We start from the raw sequence: 18,410 nt of genomic DNA, 5'->3' as shown, positions 1-18,410 counted from the left end.
GAGACACAATCCTGGGGCAGGAAACAGGAGGGAGGGCAAAACTCAAGGCCAAGAAGCTCCCAGGGCCCAAGCTCCTCCATACAGTGAGCGCCAGTGGGGCAGCCGGGGGTGATCCGGTTCCCAGTGTGGGCACAGGGCCGCTGATAGCCAAGGAACGAAGGGCTGACGAAGGGCCTGAGAGGAAAGGTCGGTGACTCCTCACCTCCACCCTGGTCAAAAAGGGCCAGGGACAAGTCTTGGCAATATAACATGTCTATTTTATTTTAAAAAACAAAACCCAGGCCACCTGACCCCTTCCCCGAGAGGCCCTCTTGGGAAGGACCCGGCATCAGCCACACAGGGGACAGTTGAGGGGCACTGATGGGACACCAGGCTGGCAGACACCAGGCATTGCTCCTCTCCAAGCCCTCCTCCCTCTGCTCTGTTCCCAGCAAGAGGAGACGGCCTGATTGCCAGGTCCTGCGGGCAGGGCCAGGTTCAGAGGAGGCAGGGGGAGGGGGCCTCGGACATGCAGGGCCTCCTGGTAGCCAGGGAGGGCCAGCCTGGCCCCCTGCGCCTGCCCCAGGCCCTGGCAGGCAGGCAGCAGTGTGCTTGGGGGTGGGTTAGTGAGGAAGGACATGCACTGAGACCTTGGCGTTCCAGCTTCCCTCCCAGCCGGGCGAGTGTTCAAACATGAACAGGGATGGCCGGGCACTCAGGGCCCCCAGGGTGGCCTAAGCCTCTGCCCGGGCCCCTGACCCAGGGGAGGAAGAAGGGGCTCCTACCCTCCCAGTCCCTCCACTCCCCTCGTGGACTGAGACGGTGGCCCCAGGGAGGAGGCCGTGCATCTGCAGAGCCCATAGGGCTCGGACCCTCTGCCCCCAGCACGTTCCAGTCGCCACCTGCTGGGCAGGAAGCCCAGGGTGTTGAGCACCCGTTCGTTCTGAATCCCTGGGAGGGAGACCCTGTCTCAAGCCCCACTTGGTGGTTCTGCTGCCTGGGCACTTGGTTGGGAGCCTGGCCCCACGCAGCTGGGTGACATGGCGATGACAGTGCGTGCTGCCCGGCGGCGGGGCCTCCCTTTCCCACCCCACCAGGATGCCAGCTGGCTCCGCCTCAGCACCAGGGGTCCCGGGAGGCTCTGCCGCGGCACAGGCTGTCGCTCCGCTGCCAGGCACTGTGGATGAGGCTCAGAGCATCCTCGAACTTCTTGCTGGAGGCTTCCGGGATGGCCCTGTGGGGGAGGTCCACCTGTGTGGGGAGTGGAGGCAGGCTGTGAGGGCTGTGCAAAGACCCCCGGGGGAGACAGCCAAGGGCTGTGGGGTCCCTGGGCACCAGGTGTGACCTCGCCCTGGAACTACGTCCATGCTGCTGAGATGTGCTCCTCACGGGGGAGCTCGAGCTGATGGGGTGAGGCTCCCTGAGCCCCCTGCTTCTGGGGAAGGCCCCAGCTCTGGGGCGGGGAGACGGGGTGGAGGGCGCGGAGGCGGGCTCTGTCCCCGAGAGTCTCCGTGTGGAATTCTGCTCTGCCCAGGGTGGGTCCCGCACTTCCAAGGGGCAGCACAGCACATGCTCCAACTGCAGTCTGTCCGGGACTTGCCGAGCGCCCTCTCGGCCTGGTACTGCGCTCTGAGGGCAGGGAGGAGGGTCCCGCCAGTCCTGTGCCCCTGCCACCTGGGCCCAGCTCCAGTCCCACCATTAGCTCTTCACTGGGAAGCTCAGGAATGGCGTGTCCCGGGCTCCACACTCAGCTGCGTTCTCAGACTTCCCGGGAGTCGGGGTCCTGCCCCTTTGGTCCTACACGTTCATCTCTCCTGGAGCTACTGGAACACCGCTGCCCCAGGTCCCCAACGGCTGCCTTGGTCTGTGCGCCCAGGGTGCCTTTCCCCAGGGCATGGCTCCGCTCTGGGTACCTGGTAGATGGTTTTCCACCCGGAGTTCAGTGCAGACAGGAGTCGGTCCAGTTCAGATGAGCAGCTCAGGTAGATGACCCAGGGTGGGAGGGGCAGCTGGCTGTCCTGGGAGAACTCCTGGGGAGAGTGGGGGCCCCCATGAGCACACACAGCGCTCCTTGGGCCCAGCCTGCCTCCATCGCCCCCGCCTGGCTCACCAAGACACAGTACTCCCTGCCCGGTTCAATGGAGACAGCGCTTATGTCGGCCAGTTTGGCGGTGCCCAGGGAGCGGAAGAAGCTGGTCTGGCAATCCTCGTGGCACGTGAAGAGGCGGTCGTCCGTGATCACCAGGCAGCAGGGGATGCAGGGGCTGGGGGCTACCCCCTGAGGGATGACCTGGGGGAAGGGGCAGAAGGGAGGGGAGAGGAAGCTGGAGCTCTCCAGCTGCCCCAGCTGGAAGGGCTAGTTTGTGCCAGGACCCCCACCCCAGGGGCCACGCAGCCCCTTTGTCCCTCCCTTTAGAGGTCAGGCAGGCTCCCCCACCTCAGGAGCGTGGGGGGGGGCCCACAGGAGGGACGGTGGCCCAAAGTGCCAGGGTTCCCTCCCAGGCTGTCCTGTCTTGACCCCCAGAGGCTGTTCCATGACTTGTGTGGGTTTGGGGAAGGGACCCTGGGGGTCCGGCTGGGATTGGGAGGCAGGTGAGCGGTGGGGGCGGGCCTGCTCACCCCTTTGGACACGGCCTGGCAGAGGTGCTGCATCCAATCAGCCATCTCAGCCTCGCTCTCGGCGCTCAGCTCCAGGCAGGGCCGGTCGGCAAGGACGACCTGGAAGGCGTGGGGCCGGTCCGTGGTGTTGGATCTCCGACAGCCACCGCACTGCTCCCCCCTGGGCCAGAGGAGGAGGGTGAAACGGGAGCAAGGAGGCAGGGGTGGCATAGGGGGAGCCCTGGGGTTGGCTCGAGGGGTGGGGTCCCAGGGCCTGCCCCAGAGTCCCAAGGGCTGGACGACACAGAAGGTGGTCCAGACCCCTCCGGCTCTCAGGAGAAGCTTAACGCAGCTGGGCAGCCCCAGCTTTTTCTGTGTAACACCATTTATCTCCAGAATGGCCAGGCTCCTTCTAGATCCCTAAATGGGGCCAGGTGAGGGGCTGAGAATCAGCTCTTGACTCTGGCCCTCTCAGAATCAGGGCAGCTTCTTTGAGTTCCCCCTTTCGGGCCTGACGCCTCCTCCAGGTAGGTATGTGTCCATCTTCCCCATCAGGTCAGATGCCTCCAGGGAAGGGACTGCCTCCTCTATCTGACCAGGTCCTTTCCAGGTAAGGAGCTCCACATGCCCGCCCCCCTCCCTTGGGTTCCCCCAGAGCTCAGCAGATCCCGGGGCACCAGTCAGGGCTGCTGGATGGGGAGGAGGATTGGGGGGGAGGGGGCTGAACTGATGAGGGAGCGGCAGTTCAAGCCAGGAGGACAGGAGCCCTGAGCCCCAGGCCCAGTCTTGACCTTCGGGAGGCCTGCCTGGCACCCCCATCGCCTAGCCAGGACACTTACCCCATGTTCACTGAGAGCAGGGGGGTGACATCAGTGCGGTCAGGGTACTGGTAGAGGATTCCGTTGCTGCAGGGGCACAACATGGCAGCAGTGAGGCCTGTCCCAGGAACTGGGGACCAGGGGGGACCCAGAGCCCAGGGACCCACCCTCCCAAGGTTGGGAGCTGAACCCCAGACCAGAGGCCAGGGAGGCAGGGAGAGTGGAGAAAAGACGGCAGAGGCGCAGAAAAGAATGTGCCCCCAGACCTGGGGACAGCCCAGGTCTTCACCTGGGGCAGCAGGGGTTCCCCGGGCCCCAGATAGCCAGCTGTACAGGGGAGCTCCAGGACCCCGGGGGAGGCTACTCCAGGGCCTCATGGGGGAGGCGCTGTCCCCCACCCCCACTGGAGCTGCAAGGGCTCCCACCTGAGCACCACGAAGCATGTCTTCCAGTGCTCCTTGCCCAGGTAGGAGGTGCCCGCTTTGTAATGCAGCATGCCTTCTTTGGTGATGATGGCGCCCTCAGGGGGCGAGCAGTGGCAGGGCATGGGCCCCAGACACTCGTCCAGGGGGTCCTCCCAGTGCACGAGCCCGTAGAAGCGCACGGTGACAGCGGTCGCCTGGGGAGGGGGGCAGAGGACAGAGGGTGAGGTCTGGGCCGGCAGGAGGAGTGGCCGCTGGAGGGACAAGGACCCATTCCAAGTGGGGAGGGGGACAGGCCGGGCAGGAGAGCCCCTCCCAGGTGGGTGATGGAGAAACACCAAAGACAGCGATTTTGACCTCTTGACCTGACACCAGGGCTGGCATCTGGGGGACAACACCCCCACCTCCCCAGGTTCTTACCTCACACCTGGATTCCTGGGCCACAAATTTGGCCAGTGCCAGCTTCTCCATAGTGGCATCAGTCAGGACGCTGGGGTAGGGGGGTTCCCGACAGCCCTTGATCATGGCTGACTTCAAAGAAGCCAAGAAGAAGCTGCCAGAGGAGCGGGGTTTGCTATCAGAGGCTGGGGCCCCACCCACCCTTCACATGGACACGGCTTAGTCCTGGAGGTGTCCCAGAACCTTGGGGGAGGGACCTGGTTGGAACCTGAGCTCAGAGTGGCAGGTGGGGCGGTGACGAGGCATCATTAGTCCTCGGTCATCAAACGGTGGTGGCTTGGGAAAGCCTCACCCTTCCCAGTGGCCACGGGACCTTGGGTTTTGATGGGGAGGGAAGATTGGACGAGGTGACGCGGTAGGACTTGTACGAAGACACGACCTCAGGACACGCAGTCTTTGTACAGAAGCACGTGGAGCACGCGTGGCCGTGGGACCTCACAGCAGGGCTTGTGCTTTCTCTCCTGTGGGGTGACTACTGCCAGCCCCCTTCTGCTCCGTAAGCCATGTAGCATCCAAGGTCACCAGGCAAGCAGTGTGCCTGTCACCTCCCTGGCTCTCTGCCCAGAGGGCAGCCTCCAGAGGGAACGCCTCTTTTCTACTTCTTTGCGCCCCACTTCCCACCCTCCAACCCCAAGGGCACGGAGATGCGGACTCTCCAGGCCCGCGGAGAGCGCGGCACTCACTCGGCCAGGGCCACGTCCGCCGTGTCCAGCAGGAACTGCTTCCTGCGGTTGGTGCACACCAGCTTCACCGTCTGCTGGTCGAGGCCCACCTGCAGAAAGCACACCCTCACATGCACACATGCCAGCAGGGGCAGCCGTGGTTGGACTGAGGGCGCCCCGGGAGGGAGGAAGCACACATGGAGGTCCCCACGAGGTGGGGGGGACGCACAGATGACAGTGCGGGAAGAGGGCCCCTCAAGCTTGGTTCTTCTTCCCAGCATCATGTACAGAAGCTGCTCTGAGATGTACAGAAGCTGCTCTGAGACGAGAGCTGGCACCCACCCCCAGGGCTGAGGTGGGCGACATGGCCTTGCCCTGCAGCTCTGAGGGTGGGTGGTCCCAGGAGCCCCGCCCTAGGTCACACACCAACTGTGGAGCCTGAACTCACCGACACATAGTCAAGTTCATTGTAAGAAACGGCCTCTTCCACCAGGTATGGCTTCTCTGTGGCTCCTGAGAGAGGAGATCCCAACGCCTATTACCCCCAGTGGCCTCTTTGCCCCCCCCGACCCCATTTTCTAAGACTGGAGCCCCTCACCATGAGGACCCGTCTTTGCCCTGATGTCTGAAACAATGGAGGAGAATGACATGGGGAGCTGATGGCAGGGCCCCAGGCTCATGTCTGGCATCTGCCAAGACGACTGACAACCCCGTCCGTGGAGAGCATTGGCTTTTTTTGGCTGTGCTTGTGGCATGCAGAAGTTCTTGGGCTACGGACTGAACCTATGCCACAGCAGTGACATGAACCACAGCAGTGACAATGCCAGATCCTTAACCACTGGTCCACCAGGGAACTCCCAGTAGAATGCTTTTTCATCACAATGTGCCAGGCAGCGGGAAGACACTTGGGGTAGGAGGATGAGGGGGCGAGGGGTACGGGTGGCGGCACCTTTCCGGAGCAGGTAGACGTAGCAGTCTGTGAGCAGCACGTACAGCAGCTGCAGGTTGCCCTCCATGTGCCCCGTGCTCATCCGGATCATCTGAGGGGCCGCAGCAAGGAAAGGTCGGGCACTGTGGCCCCTGCCCGGCCCTGGAGAGCCCGCTTGCCCTGCAAAGGGGGCGCGGTGGTCCATCCAGCCCCGCCCTCACCATGCTGGCCCTTTGCTCATTCTTGAGATCCTGGGACTTACTTTGAAGAGTTGCTCCTCGTTTTCTCGAAACACATGGATCATCAGCAGGAGTAAGTGATTGTTGTCGACTCTGTGAGGGGACGAGCGTCGGGAGGGCGAGGCGTTAGGCTAGGGCAGTGGCAGGAGAGGCCATGCAGGCACCAGAGGCAGCATGGCTGTGGTGGCTCTGCTCCCCGCCAGGACCCAGAGTGAGGGGGGAAATCACACCCCTCCCTCCCTCCCGGCCCAGGCCAGGTCTTCTGGGAGCTGTGCTTGGTTTATCTCGGGGGCAGAGCCAGTGCCCCCGGATTGAGGACAGGAGCATCCCACGTGAGCAGCACAGACCTACTGGCTCACCTGAACTCTGCCGAGTGGGTCATCTCAGAAGGGCTCCCCTGCCCCTCATCCACCCCAGAGTCCTCGGCGCTGCTCAGGCAGGGGCTGGACTGGTCCCCCTTGAGTCGGCAGAGAGCCTCCTGAGACTCTGGCTCAGGCACAGGCCCCTCACCGACCGGGGGTGTCTGGGTTTCCAGTTCCTGGGCCTTGGGCTCCTGGGCCTCCCGCGGGGCGTCCTCTACGGGCCGAGGCGCCTGTCCCGCTCCTCCTCCTCCCTCTTCTTCTTGGCCAGCAGCCGCAGGGCCACCAGGAACATGCAGCGGTTGGCCAGGCCCTGCAGGGTCATGGTTGCCACCACCTGCTGTAACAGCGCTTGGACTCTCGATGGTAAAGCGGTAGAAGTCCATTGGGGCTGGAAGCCCCTCACTAAAGTCGCTAAATGGTGGCTTCTCCGGGGCATCCCTGTCCCCGGGAGAGCCGGTCCGAAAGGACTGGTCGGGGGGCTCAATGCGGGAGCGCCAGGTGCTGGGGTCCAGCTGCCCGTTGAGCTGGTCGATGACCTTACTCAGGGGCTGTCCCAAGCACTCCATGGAGGTGTCCTTCATCGCGGGGATAAGCAGGCCCACCTGGCCGGGCTCTGAGCACTCGCCACCCTCAGCTGTGCTGCTGGGCCCCCCGCCCTGCTGCGGCAGGGAGGTGAGGGTGGTGTCTGGAGAGCCCCGCCCGGGGCCTGGGCTGCCGAGCAGGCTGTCACCATTGCCCCGCCTGGCACACGCGTGCTGGGTGGAGGCCGGGTGAAGTGGACTTGCTTCCTCATCCGATCTGGGCTTCTTCTTCTTGCCAGTTTTCTTCTTCTTGGTGACCCTGGGCAGGATGATGGGGAGAAGTTTAAATCAGGACCGTAGTACCAAGGGCTGGGTGGTCACTAACAGGTGATGCTGGGCGAGGCACCTCTGAGGGCACAGCCCGAGCTCCAGCAGTCCCGGGCAGCACTGGGGGCAAGGCCCTGGGCCAGGGGCTGATGGCAGCTCAGGTCCTGAGGTAGCTCCCACTGCCGGCAGCAGCAGGGATATACACAGATGGCAGCGGCCAAAGGAAGCCCTGAGCAGGTCCTGAGTTCTAGCTGATGGCACAAGTTGTGCTTTAGGAAACAAAAAAAGGCCATGGCTGGTCAGACCAATGGCCCCCTTGGCAGTGAACCCTGAACTGACCTCACTTTCCATCAGGTGTCATCATGGATAATTCAAAAGACCCGAAGTCTTTTGAGCTCAAACTCCTGGCTCCTCAGTTCCAAGCTGCTGGAATGGGCCTGGCTAAGTAACCCTGGGTCTGAACCACTCAAGCTGCTTTGCACTCAGAACCAGCCTGTGGGACGGGACCCCTGGCTCCAGCCACTGGGGACCAATCCCCCCGCCTTGGGCCAGCAACGGTCCGGCGGGGGTGTGTGTGACATGCACATCTTTTTTTTTTTTCTTTTGGCCGCACCTGCTACTTACGGAATTTCCTGGGCCAGGGACTGAACACGCACCACAGCAGTGACCCCAACCACTGCAGTGACAATGCTGGGTCCTTAACCTGCTGCGCCACATGGGAACTCAAACATGCACATCTTATTCAGTGCGGAGAGACTCAAGAGCAGGAGTCAGGGGAAGTCAGGGAGCTGAGGAGCCTCTGGGCCAAGAGTTTCCCAACTTGCCATCCACTTCCTCCTCCCCTTCTACGTCCCTGTCAACAGGGCAGAGGTACTCTTCTTTCAACGAGCTGAACTAGAATTAGCACAGATCTCATAAATAGTGCGCTAATGTCCAAGAACACCCTTGGAAAGAAGCCCAGCTTGGAGGTGCCTTCTGGATGGACTGGACAAATGCCCCAGCAGCCTGGCCCTGGCCCCAGAAGCCAGTCATGTTGTTGCCTGTGCCACCTGCCTTTCAGCCTCGGGCTCTCTGCCTCCTTGTGATCAAAAGAACTGCCAAGGAGGGGAAGGGTACCTAGTCTCCAGGGAGATGCCCAAACGCCCTCAGCATCTGGGGGAGGGTCCTAGTCTGCGTGGACTGACAGGCGATGCTAGGAAGAGTCAGGATGGACACCAGGACGCTTACTCGGCTTCTCAGGGCCCCTCCCCACTGACCTGATAACCTCGAGCTCCGTGCAGGGGTCTGGCAGGTCCGGGGTGTGGGACTCCCCCTTCTCCTGAGCGGTGGTGTGCACAGGGGTGGTGTCAGAGGAGGACACAGTCTCTGCCTGGTCCTCGTTGAAGGGGTTGTGGCGCTGGGTGGGACTCTTGGTGGAAGCCTTGCTGCTGGTTGGGTCCGAGGCGGTGGAGCGGGGGCCGCTGACCGTGTCTGTGAGGTCTCCATCTGGGAGAACGGGAAACAGGAGATGGCCCGTCAGGCCCCATCTGGGGCCCCCAGGCCCCCAGAGCATGCCTTATCTCAGGAGGGAGGCAATCTGACAGGGTGGCCTGTCTCAGGTGCAGAGGCTCCGACAGGCCATGGGATTTGTGCTTTAGGAGCCCTCACCTCCACCGCAGGGAGCCCTCGAGAGCTCACAGCGAGGTGACCAAGTTTGAGGCAAGAGCCCCAAGGTTAAGCAGCCTCCAAGCTGAAGCCCCTCGGGGACGGTGGCCTCAATGCACACTTCTCAGGCTAACCTTAGAGCCTCCTTTAGCACCACGCGCCAGACAGGATGGAGATGCCCACGGTCCTCAGAAGGCCCCCCCACCCCCACGGCAGATACAAAGGAACAAAGGAACAGAGAAGAGAACTGGGATCAGAGAAAGAGGGATGCAGAGGCTGGGGGCGGGGCTAGGGAGTCTCGGGGTGAGGAGCAGGGAGGAGGGGCAGGAGGCAGGGCCGAGAGCCACGCAGAGCAGACGATGCAGAGGGGGAAGAGACGTGAGCAGTGTCTGGCCCCAGCAGATGCCTCGTGGGCCCTGCTCCCCTGACATCCCACCAAGCATCTCCCTGGAAGGCGGGGGCTGAGAAGTCCATTTCATCCAAACCTCAGCTTGCCTACTGGTCCTCTCGGGGCACACGCTCACCAATGGCCCCACCCTGGGGGTCATGCAGCCCTTCTGGAGAGAAGCTGGTGGAACGGCTCCCCCCAACCCCAACCGTCCACCCTAGGTCACTGGAAGGGGACAGAGAGAGGAGGGAGCATCAGCATGAAAGCACATGAGGCATTTATCCAGTGGCAGATGGGAGGCCCCCCAGGCCGGTGGAATAGCCTGGGCGACGCCTAAGGGCAAAGGACACAGGAGGTTCTTGCTCCATTTGCCGGCCTGCACACATCTTACTGGACTTTATCGTCCGGGGGGGGTGGGGGGGGAAAACATGGCAAACCACTTCCCACCCTTAGTGTCATCTGCAAGGGCCCAACCTGCTGTCAGCTTCTCAGTGCACGTTGGAAACCCCTGTGGGCTGATGTGGTACATCATCAAAAGTATGCTGTCTTTTAACATAAGGTCAAAGGAGGGGGCTAAGCACAACAGCCAGCTCAGCCAGAAAAAGGCTAGCGATATAGGAGACTTTCTCAGGTGTCCAGCGTCCCCAGAGCCCCTGTTCTCAGATGCAGGAAAGCCTGCCCTTCAGTCTGAAAGAACGCTCCTGGGAAACCTCTGAGATGTGCCGCTGCTCAGGGGAGGAGGCCCAAGAGGCAAGTGAGCTGGTCGTTGGACAAAAGGGGTCAAGGCTGGGATACCCGCCAGGTCTGTAAGTGAGCCAAGGACCATGGAAGGTCACTTCCATCCCTATCTCAGGGCCCAGAGCTGCCCCCAAGCCCTCCTTTCCTCCAAGTCTGAGGAGAAGACAAAGCCTCTCCAGGTGAGTGGCCAGGGCTGGCGCAGGGATTCTTCGTTGCTTGAAGAGCCCAGGAAAATGGGAGATGGCTGCTGGGACAACGTCACCAGGCCCCGGAGCCCAGCCCGATCAAGCAACTGCGCTGTCAGTTCTCAGGCCCAAAGGGAGCCCTGAAAGGCTGCAGAGGAGGGTCAGGCCCTGCTTGTCAAGTGAATGCAAGAGGCAGCAAGTAGCCGGGTCAGGCAGAGGTTAGTGGTTAGAACCGGGGGCGGGGGGATCAGTGCCCATGTAGGTGCGCCGCAAGAAGAGAGGCTGAGGGTAAACGACCTCATGATGGAATTCTGGATTTCAAGCTAATCTCAACTCCAGACGGGAGGCTCTTCAACGCGACTCTCCCGGCCAGATGACATAATTTATTTTTCCCAATGCCATATCTTATTTCCGTCAGACTGAAGCTATTTCTCACTCGCATTACTTGGGACAAGACCACCTGTCATCCATCCCTCAGCGATGACAGCTCCAAGCAGGCGGTGGGAGAAGGCCTGTCCCCCGGCTCAGGGTGAGCAGAGGCACCTCCCCGTTCAGAGGCTGCCCCCACCCCACCCCGGGCGCAAGTGGCTCACAGGGCAAGAGACTCTTTAGTGAGGGGGGGATGGGGGGGTTTGGTTATGGCCTCAAGATGGAAGGAGGAAGGATTAACCTTCCCAGAAGCGTGTCTCATGCTTGGAGTAATCGTGGGAATCATGGGAACAGCTTCATGAATTTTCTCAAGCCCAGAAGTGGCATCGCCAGCCACTTCTGGGCAAAATGCCCAAGCACTGCTGCCGCCTAGTGGACAGGATGGGAGAATTGACAGATTTTATTTTGATCTGCCTTAAAACTGCAAAGAGAATCTCTCTATAGGAAGTGTCAGCTGTGCCGGGGCATTTGGACTTCAATCTCTTTCCAAAGTACCCACTAGGAAGCCCTTAAGAAGGGAGCGAGTGCTCTGCCTTTGTTCCCCAGCGCTTCTGACACGGGAGTGCATCTGACCTAAAGGAGTTTATGACCCAAGGTTCAAAGGCAGCATTTTCCAGAACAAGTGTCCGCTCGCTGGGTTAGGCCACGAGTGCCCCCAAGCTGACAGTTCCCTGTGCACATCTGGTGCACCTAACAGCACTGGGATCAGGAAAGGTGATCCGTGTGTCCTAGAAAAGCAGTTGTGTAGTGACGACTCCATGAGGCCACTGCATAAAGGCAGGAGTCCTGCACTGGGAGAAGGGATTGGCCTAAGACTAAAGGTCAGGTTCTCCTACTGCAGAATTCCATCTATCGGAACGCCAGACTCGGCTTTAGTAAGATCACTGACATTATTATAAATAACGAGCTGATTTGAATCATGCAGCAAGCTTGGTATGGAAACATTGCAAAACAGGAAAAGAGGGTAACAGCGGACTCTGTCCCACCTTCCCAGTCTGTGCTGGGTACAGACGGCACTGCTGGAAACACATCTCCAAAATCATAATCTACAAAAACGAGGGACAAAACTGAAGATTAGAAACACAGGCAGTGGAAGGACAGGGAGGGTGGGGGCAACAGGATGGGAGATATCGGGAGAAAACAAGAGAGGAAAATTAAACTTTCCATTTTATTTTTTAATTTTTATTTATTTTTTCGGCTGTGCCTGTGGCATGTGGAAGTTCCCAGGCCAGGGACTGAGTTATAGCAGTGACACTGAATCCTTAACTGCTAGACCCCCAGGGAACTCCAAGCTTTGCACATTTTATCTGAGAACCTCAGGGGAACTTCTTGGACCCCAGCTGCTTCTCAGCTTGGCACTGGCCCAGTAGCCCCTGAGCAGCTAGAGGCCTGGGGACAACCCGTTCCAGACCCAGAAGAACAAGGCTCCCCTGCACATGACCTCCTTTCCTGGTCCCTGCTTTCCTCCCCTCCATGCCCAGCAGCTGAGATGAGGTGAGCTCAGGGAGACACCTCCAGCCATGGGCAGCCTGGCTGCTCCCTCTGACTTCTCTGAGGCAGCCCCTGAGCCCAGCCCAAGGAAATGGAGCCGCCATCTCCCTCTCATACAATGAGCAAGGCACGTCTTGCTAACGGTGAGTCTGAAAGTAACTGCCACATATGGCCACGGCCCCGGGACATATGGCCACAGCACTGGCAGAAGTAAAGAAAAAAGGTCAAGGTCTTGGGAGTTCCGGCTGTGGCTCAGTGGTCACGAACCCGACTAATATCCATGAGGATGCAGGTTCAATCTCTGGCCCCTTCAGTGGGTTAAGGATCCCATGTTGCCATGAGCTGTGGTGTAGGTCACAGACGTGGCTCGGGTCTGACATTGCTGTGGCTGTGGTATAGGCCGGCAACTACAGCTCTGATTTGACCCCTAGCCTGGGAACCTCCATATGCCGTGGGTGCGGCCCTAAAAAAAAGAAGGTCAAGGTCGCAATGCTGATGCAGGTCTCTTCTAGGGAGCACTGGGCTTGCCATCTGTGCTCATACCCCCTTCCCTGGAGGTGAGTGGGGTGCAGTAAATGAACAGCTCTGGTTTCCCACGTGGGATAAAGGTGGGGAAACAGCCCGTTTAGAAATGAACATGGAGGCCTAAGGTTTGGCAGAAAACAGGCTGTTCCAATCAGTTGCTGGACCAGGACACCAAAATGACCTACAGATGGGATGACGTTCTTTTTCAGTCTTTGAGGCGTTAGGTGTGATCGACCCGAATGTGCTGGCAAGTGGAAGGGGACTCAGAAATCAAGGGACTCACGAGGGGCAGGGGCGGGTCTTCCTCTAAACTTTGGACCCACTGGATCTCCCTCCTCCTTCCGGGGGTTCTTAGCCTCTTTCTGCCTAAACTGTGGGTAGGACAAGCCCCCAGCCTGCTCCTGCCCAAAGCAGGCGGCACTCGCCCTGCAATGTCAGGGAGACTTTCTAGGCTGCCCTGCCAGTACCACTACCTCAGAGAACTGCCCTGGGCATGTGGCTACAGCCTTCTGGACAAAGATCTAATTTTCTAAGATCTCATTTTTTTTGTTTGCTTTTTAGGGCGGCACCCATGGCATATGGAGGTTCCTAGGCTAGGGGTCGAATCAGAGCTACAGCTGCTGGCCTACATCACAGCTCACAGCGACGCCCGATCCTTAACCCACTGAGCGAGGCCAGGGATCGAACCTGCAAACTCATGGTTCCTCGTTGGATTCATTTCCGCTGCACCATGTTGGGAACTCCAGAATTTTCATAAGATCTGATTTTGGCTTTTTAACCCCAGAATCAGTTTTGAGCCACCCCAGGGACCCTGAGGAAATGAAGGTATGGGAAATGACCGGCCTCGTTGCATGTGGAATTTCTACCCCAGAACCAGAGCCAGACAAGGCGCCCCCCAGACAGGCCCATGCGGCTCATCATCAGTTTCTCAGCGGAGGCTGGGCTCCTCGCCCCTGGGCACTCACCCTCACTGGACGGGGCGATGGCACTGTCGTCCCACTCCAGGGTGGTGGAGGTGACGGAGTTGAAGGAGTTGAGGGAGAGGCTGTCCGAGCCGTGGACTGAGCTGGGGAGTCGGTCTTCGAAGTCCAGCAGGTACTGGGGTTTGTAGTAGTCGGGCATGTAGGGGGCCAGGTCTAAGTAGGGGGCGTCCTGTGGAGAGAGGGGAGGAGGCTGGTTTGGGGGGTGGGCGGCTGGGGGAGCCCCAAGACACGACCTTCCTCTGATCCGCCTTCATACCCTCCCCAGCTGGTTTTTCTTTGGATATCAATGTCCTTGAGGTATTAAATCCACAAATAAGCTGCTAGAAAGAGTAATGTGGGTTTTTTTCCTCTTTTTTGGCCACCCCGAGACATGTGGAGTTCCTGGGCCAGGATCAGATCCAAGCCATAGTCACAACCTAAGCCATAGCTGCAACAATGCCAGATTCTTAACCTGCTGTGCCAGGCTGGGGATCAAACCTGCATCCCAGTGCTCCCAAGACACCACCGATCCCATTGTGCCAGAGCGTGTACTCCTACATTAAAAAAAATTTTTTTTCTTTTTTTTTTGTCTTTTCTAGGGCCGCACCTGTGGCATACAGAGGTTCCCAGGCTAGGGGTCCAATTGGAGCTGTAGCTGCTGGCCTATGCCAGAGCCACAGCTACTCCAGATCCAAGCCATGTCTGCGATCTACACCACAGCTCAAGGCTATGCTGGATCCTTAACCCACTGAGTGAGGCCAGGGATTGAACCCATAAACTTATGGTTCCTAGGTGGATTCGTTAACCGCTGCGCCACAATGGGAACTCCTAAAATTTTTAATTTTAATTTCTTTGGGCCATGCCCACGGTATGTAGAAGTTCCTGGGCCGGGGATTGAACCCACACCACAGCAGCAACCCAAGCACCACAGTGACAGTGCTGGATCCTTAACCCAGTGCAGACAAAGGAACTCCTAGGAAGAGTGATGTGAGCGGTTGTGGCTCATAAGGCCGTGGACTCGGGGCCCTGAGAGGACAGAGCCCACGGGGCCTCTGACCCTCCCTGAGCTCTTATCCTACTGGAGTTGCTCATTTTCTCTAGTTTCTACCACTTTTTTTTTTTTTTTTTGGTCTTTTTGTCATTTCTTGGGTCGCTCCCGCGGCACATGGAGGTTCCTAGGCTAGGGGTCGAATCCGAGCTGTAGCCGCTGGCCTACGCCAGAGCCACAGCAACGTGGGATCCAAGCCGCATCTGCAACCCACACCGCACGGCAACGCCGGATCATTAACCCACTGAGCAAGGGCAGGGACCGAACCCGCAACCTCATGGTTCCTAGTCGCATTTGTTAACCACTGTGCCACGACGGGAACTCCCATTGTGGGTTTTTTTTTAGCTTTTTAGGGCCTCACCCATGGCACATGGAAGTTCCCAGGCTAGGGGTCCAATCGGAGCTGCAGATGCTGGCCTACACCACAGCCACAGCAACGTGGGATCTGAGCTGCATCTGCGACCTACACCACAGCTCATGGCAATGGTAGATCCTTAACCCACTGAGCGAGGTTAGGGATTGAACCCAAAACCTCAGGGTTACTAGTTGGGTTTGTTTCTGCTGCACCACAATGGGAATTCCGAGAGAATATTTCATTGGTAAGACACTCTGGCAACAAAGCTCTTCTCCAAGTTGGGACAGAGAGACAGGAAAGTCGCCCGAACCAGGAATTCTGGCCAAGAGAGAGAATCACCTCAATTCTACTCAGTTCCACTAGACAGACCCTGAACAAAGGGGACAGGGCTCAGACTCAGTCACACACAACGGGCTCCCTGAGCAGAACCTCACCCCACCCCACCCTCTGCCGCCAGGAGCCGTGATGTCTCACCAGGTCCAGGTCGAAGCGGATGAACTCCAGCCCAGACACCAAGGTCAGGAAGAGGGTCAGGTGGTCATGGCTGCAGACCAGGGCGTTCCTGCAAGACACAGAAGGGGCGATGGTGGTCCTGGGTCTGGTGACCAGCGTGGCCCTGCCTCCCCAACAAGCCGACTGTGCTGAAAAGTGACATCTGACGAATGTCCCCCCTTGCTGGAGGGCACCTAGCTTGATGCAAATCCCACCCACCCACTTCCGGCATTCCCTGGCCGGGTTTGGAACCACATGGCACTTTACTGCCCGTGTCTTCAGATGTGGGGCCTTCGGCAGCCCTCAACAGCTGCCATAAATACTCTGTTCCTGCAGCAACCCCAGCAAAGGCTGAGCATTCTAGGCAGGTCTGAGGCCTGGGCAGAGGATCAGGTAGAGGCTGAGCAGGCACCAGGCCGCTCACAGGAGCCCGGCTGGAGCACCAGTGCTGCTGGCCACAGCTGTCACAGGCAAGGCTCTACTGGCTCTCTGGCCACACAGATGTGTCCTCATCGGGCAATGCAAGGCTAGGCCTCTGAGCTGGCACTGTGTGGTGTCCGCACGCGACAAGAGTCTTTGGGAGAAGGCTCAAGGGGAGCTCTGGGACTGCGTCTGACACTCACTTGACGTAGTACTTGTGCAGCAGCGCCAGGTTCTCCTGGAACAGCCGCAGGTAGCTCTCCAGGGAGTTCTCGTTGAGGGCCAGGTACAGCCAGGCCCGGCCTGCAAACAAGGGCAGAAAGGGAAGGAAGGTGGCTGAGGGAGCAGCACCCCAACAGCCCTCTCTCTTGTTGGAGCCACAGCCTGAAATCCTGGTTTCCCCTGTCAGCCCCTAGCCTAGAGCTGGCCAGGAAACTCGGATGAGCGGGGCAGATGGCAAACTTCAGATGGGCTGAGAGATGCAAGGATTCTGCAGGCTGACACTGGTCCTAGCTTGGGGAGAGAGACGAGACCCTTACTACGAGCTCAGGCTGGGATTCGGCGGGAGCCCAGCTCTCGTCAGCATCTCACTCTCCTTCACCACATCCACGACGCTCCAGCCAAGTGTCACATGTGGGGAGGGGAGAGACCTCGTGGTGGGCGGGCGCTGGCATTTTAACAACCCTCCGCTACTGGACACCACAGGCCATCAGCCTCCTGGGCAGACTCTGAGGCCACACCTGAGCCCCGAGCTACCCACACGGGGGGTGGAGCTGGTCCCTTCCCCATGTCGGTCTGGTACTACTCACTGCGCCCCAGGTTGGTGGCCACGTGCTGCAGCACCTCGATCTGCTTGACAGCCTCTCTCCGGGTGAAATGCACCACGAGCACCCAGTAGCCAGATGAGAGGTCTTGCAGTCTGAGAAAATAGGACAGGAGCTGCTATGACCTAAACGGGGCCACCCTGGGAAGCTGCAGTCAGTTGGGCCACCAGCCTTCATGTTGATAGTGAGCTCAAGGCTGAAAGCAAGGGGATTCCCAGCGGGACCCCCAGGCCACCACCAGGCCTTTGCACCATCATTTCGTCTGTCCCTAATCCTCTCCCCAGCCACTCAGGGCCCCTCAGAGATGATTTACTAGGATAACCTTTCTGCAAAGGAAAGAAGAGGTAACAGGCAGGCAAGACTAGGGACTGCCCCCTGGAGGCCACTCATGGTCTGGGTCGTGCTCAGCCTCGACAGAGGGTCTTCTGCGGAAACTACCACCCCCTTACCCGTAGAGCAGGGCGTGGTCCAGGTGCTCACATAGCCGCTGCAGGACCTTGTCGTGGTTCCGGATGGCAGGGGTCTCATCTTCACACGCAGCAAAGTAGCTCTGCAACTGAAAGAAAAAAAAAGTGCCCCCCCATTAGAAATGATAAAAAGGGGGGCCACCGAAGACCTGGAACCCAGAAGGCAGCTGAGAAGACCAGTTCCAGGATGTACTGTGTGGGTGAACAGCACGGACTTCAGATTCCTGCCCCAGCTGCTTTTCCTGCATCGCAGGTTCCAGAGGACACAGGCGCAGTCTGTAGAGCCCAGTCCCAAAGAGGCACTCAGGAAGTGAGTGGCATGATGATAGCTTGATGCTGGCAAGGGACCCACCATCTACACCTAGGTGGTACCAGGTTTGGAGCAGGACCACTGAGCTATACCACTCCAAGGGCGCCGCCTGGTGGTGTGTGCACAAATGAACACTCAGTGCTCCGTGTAAACACCCCCAAGCCCCTGGAGCTGGCCCTGCTTGGAGCTGCCCTTCTGCACAAACAAAGGCCTGATGGACATGGGCACCTGCTTGACCTCCTTGCCAGAGGCTGACATGGGACACTGGATTTACTTGGGGAAGCTGGCAAGGCTGGACGTGGATCCAGGTACCTGCCAGGCTCATGTCGCGCCCCGCCCCAAGAAGGACACTATTCCCAGGCTGGACTGAAAAAAGGAGGTTTGGCAGCACTGAGTAAAGCCCAGCAGCCCAATGGAGGTGAGGGCAGCTTTCTTAGCCTAGCTGAGACCAAGACAGCCCAGATCCTGGCCCCAGTTCTCTACCCACCGCATGCAGAGCCGGGGCCCCCATGCAGGTAAAGCCCCAGGAGAAAAGTATTTCCAGCTTCATTTCGGCCATACTCTGGTCAGCTGCTGCCCAGTTCCAGCCAGAAAGGGAAGAACACCAAAAAGGAGCACTCAGCGCTGTACACGCATCTCAGGTTTAAGCTCCCGGAGCTGGACAAACATGTTCTCAAGTGTTTTCTGGAAGCGGTGGTAGAGACGGCGGCAGCAGGCAAGACGCATCAACCACACCGACAAGCACGCGCTCTTGGAGAGACGCCAGCCATTCAGCCCCCACAACAAAAATAGCCTCTCTTCTCTGCAGCCCGAGTAA

At 59.2% G+C, this 18,410-nt stretch overlaps 1 protein-coding gene across 3 annotated transcripts in view; it reads right to left on the bottom strand.

Annotated features, from left to right (window-relative positions):
- Positions 1-236: 236 nt before the first annotated feature.
- Positions 237-18,410, bottom strand: part of PLEKHM2 (pleckstrin homology and RUN domain containing M2) — a 42,211-nt gene continuing 24,037 nt past the window's right edge. Inside the window, exons 2-20 of one of the 3 annotated variants that reach the window (XM_047792007.1) lie at positions 17,266-17,372; positions 16,802-16,911; positions 16,196-16,295; positions 15,555-15,642; positions 13,681-13,867; positions 11,686-11,745; positions 8,572-8,800; positions 6,465-7,307; positions 6,129-6,198; positions 5,888-5,978; positions 5,387-5,451; positions 4,960-5,048; positions 4,238-4,370; positions 3,821-4,014; positions 3,417-3,482; positions 2,599-2,758; positions 2,090-2,269; positions 1,893-2,009; positions 237-1,230 (exon numbers count right to left, since the gene is read on the bottom strand). In XM_047792007.1, the coding sequence (XP_047647963.1) occupies positions 1,096-1,230; positions 1,893-2,009; positions 2,090-2,269; positions 2,599-2,758; positions 3,417-3,482; positions 3,821-4,014; positions 4,238-4,370; positions 4,960-5,048; positions 5,387-5,451; positions 5,888-5,978; positions 6,129-6,198; positions 6,465-7,307; positions 8,572-8,800; positions 11,686-11,745; positions 13,681-13,867; positions 15,555-15,642; positions 16,196-16,295; positions 16,802-16,911; positions 17,266-17,372 (3,024 nt within the window). In that variant the 3' untranslated portion in view covers positions 237-1,095. The remainder of the gene's footprint in view (positions 1,231-1,892; positions 2,010-2,089; positions 2,270-2,598; positions 2,759-3,416; positions 3,483-3,820; positions 4,015-4,237; positions 4,371-4,959; positions 5,049-5,386; positions 5,452-5,887; positions 5,979-6,128; positions 6,199-6,464; positions 7,308-8,571; positions 8,801-11,685; positions 11,746-13,680; positions 13,868-15,554; positions 15,643-16,195; positions 16,296-16,801; positions 16,912-17,265; positions 17,373-18,410) is intronic. The other 2 variants (XM_047792008.1, XM_047792010.1) reach the window with 2 other exon arrangements.

Source organism: Phacochoerus africanus, chromosome 8 (assembly GCF_016906955.1).
Source record: "Phacochoerus africanus isolate WHEZ1 chromosome 8, ROS_Pafr_v1, whole genome shotgun sequence".
In the NCBI taxonomy this organism is placed as follows: domain Eukaryota; kingdom Metazoa; phylum Chordata; class Mammalia; order Artiodactyla; family Suidae; genus Phacochoerus; species Phacochoerus africanus.
The sequence above is the reverse complement of the archived record's forward strand: the minus strand, read 5'-3'. Positions and strand labels throughout refer to the sequence as shown.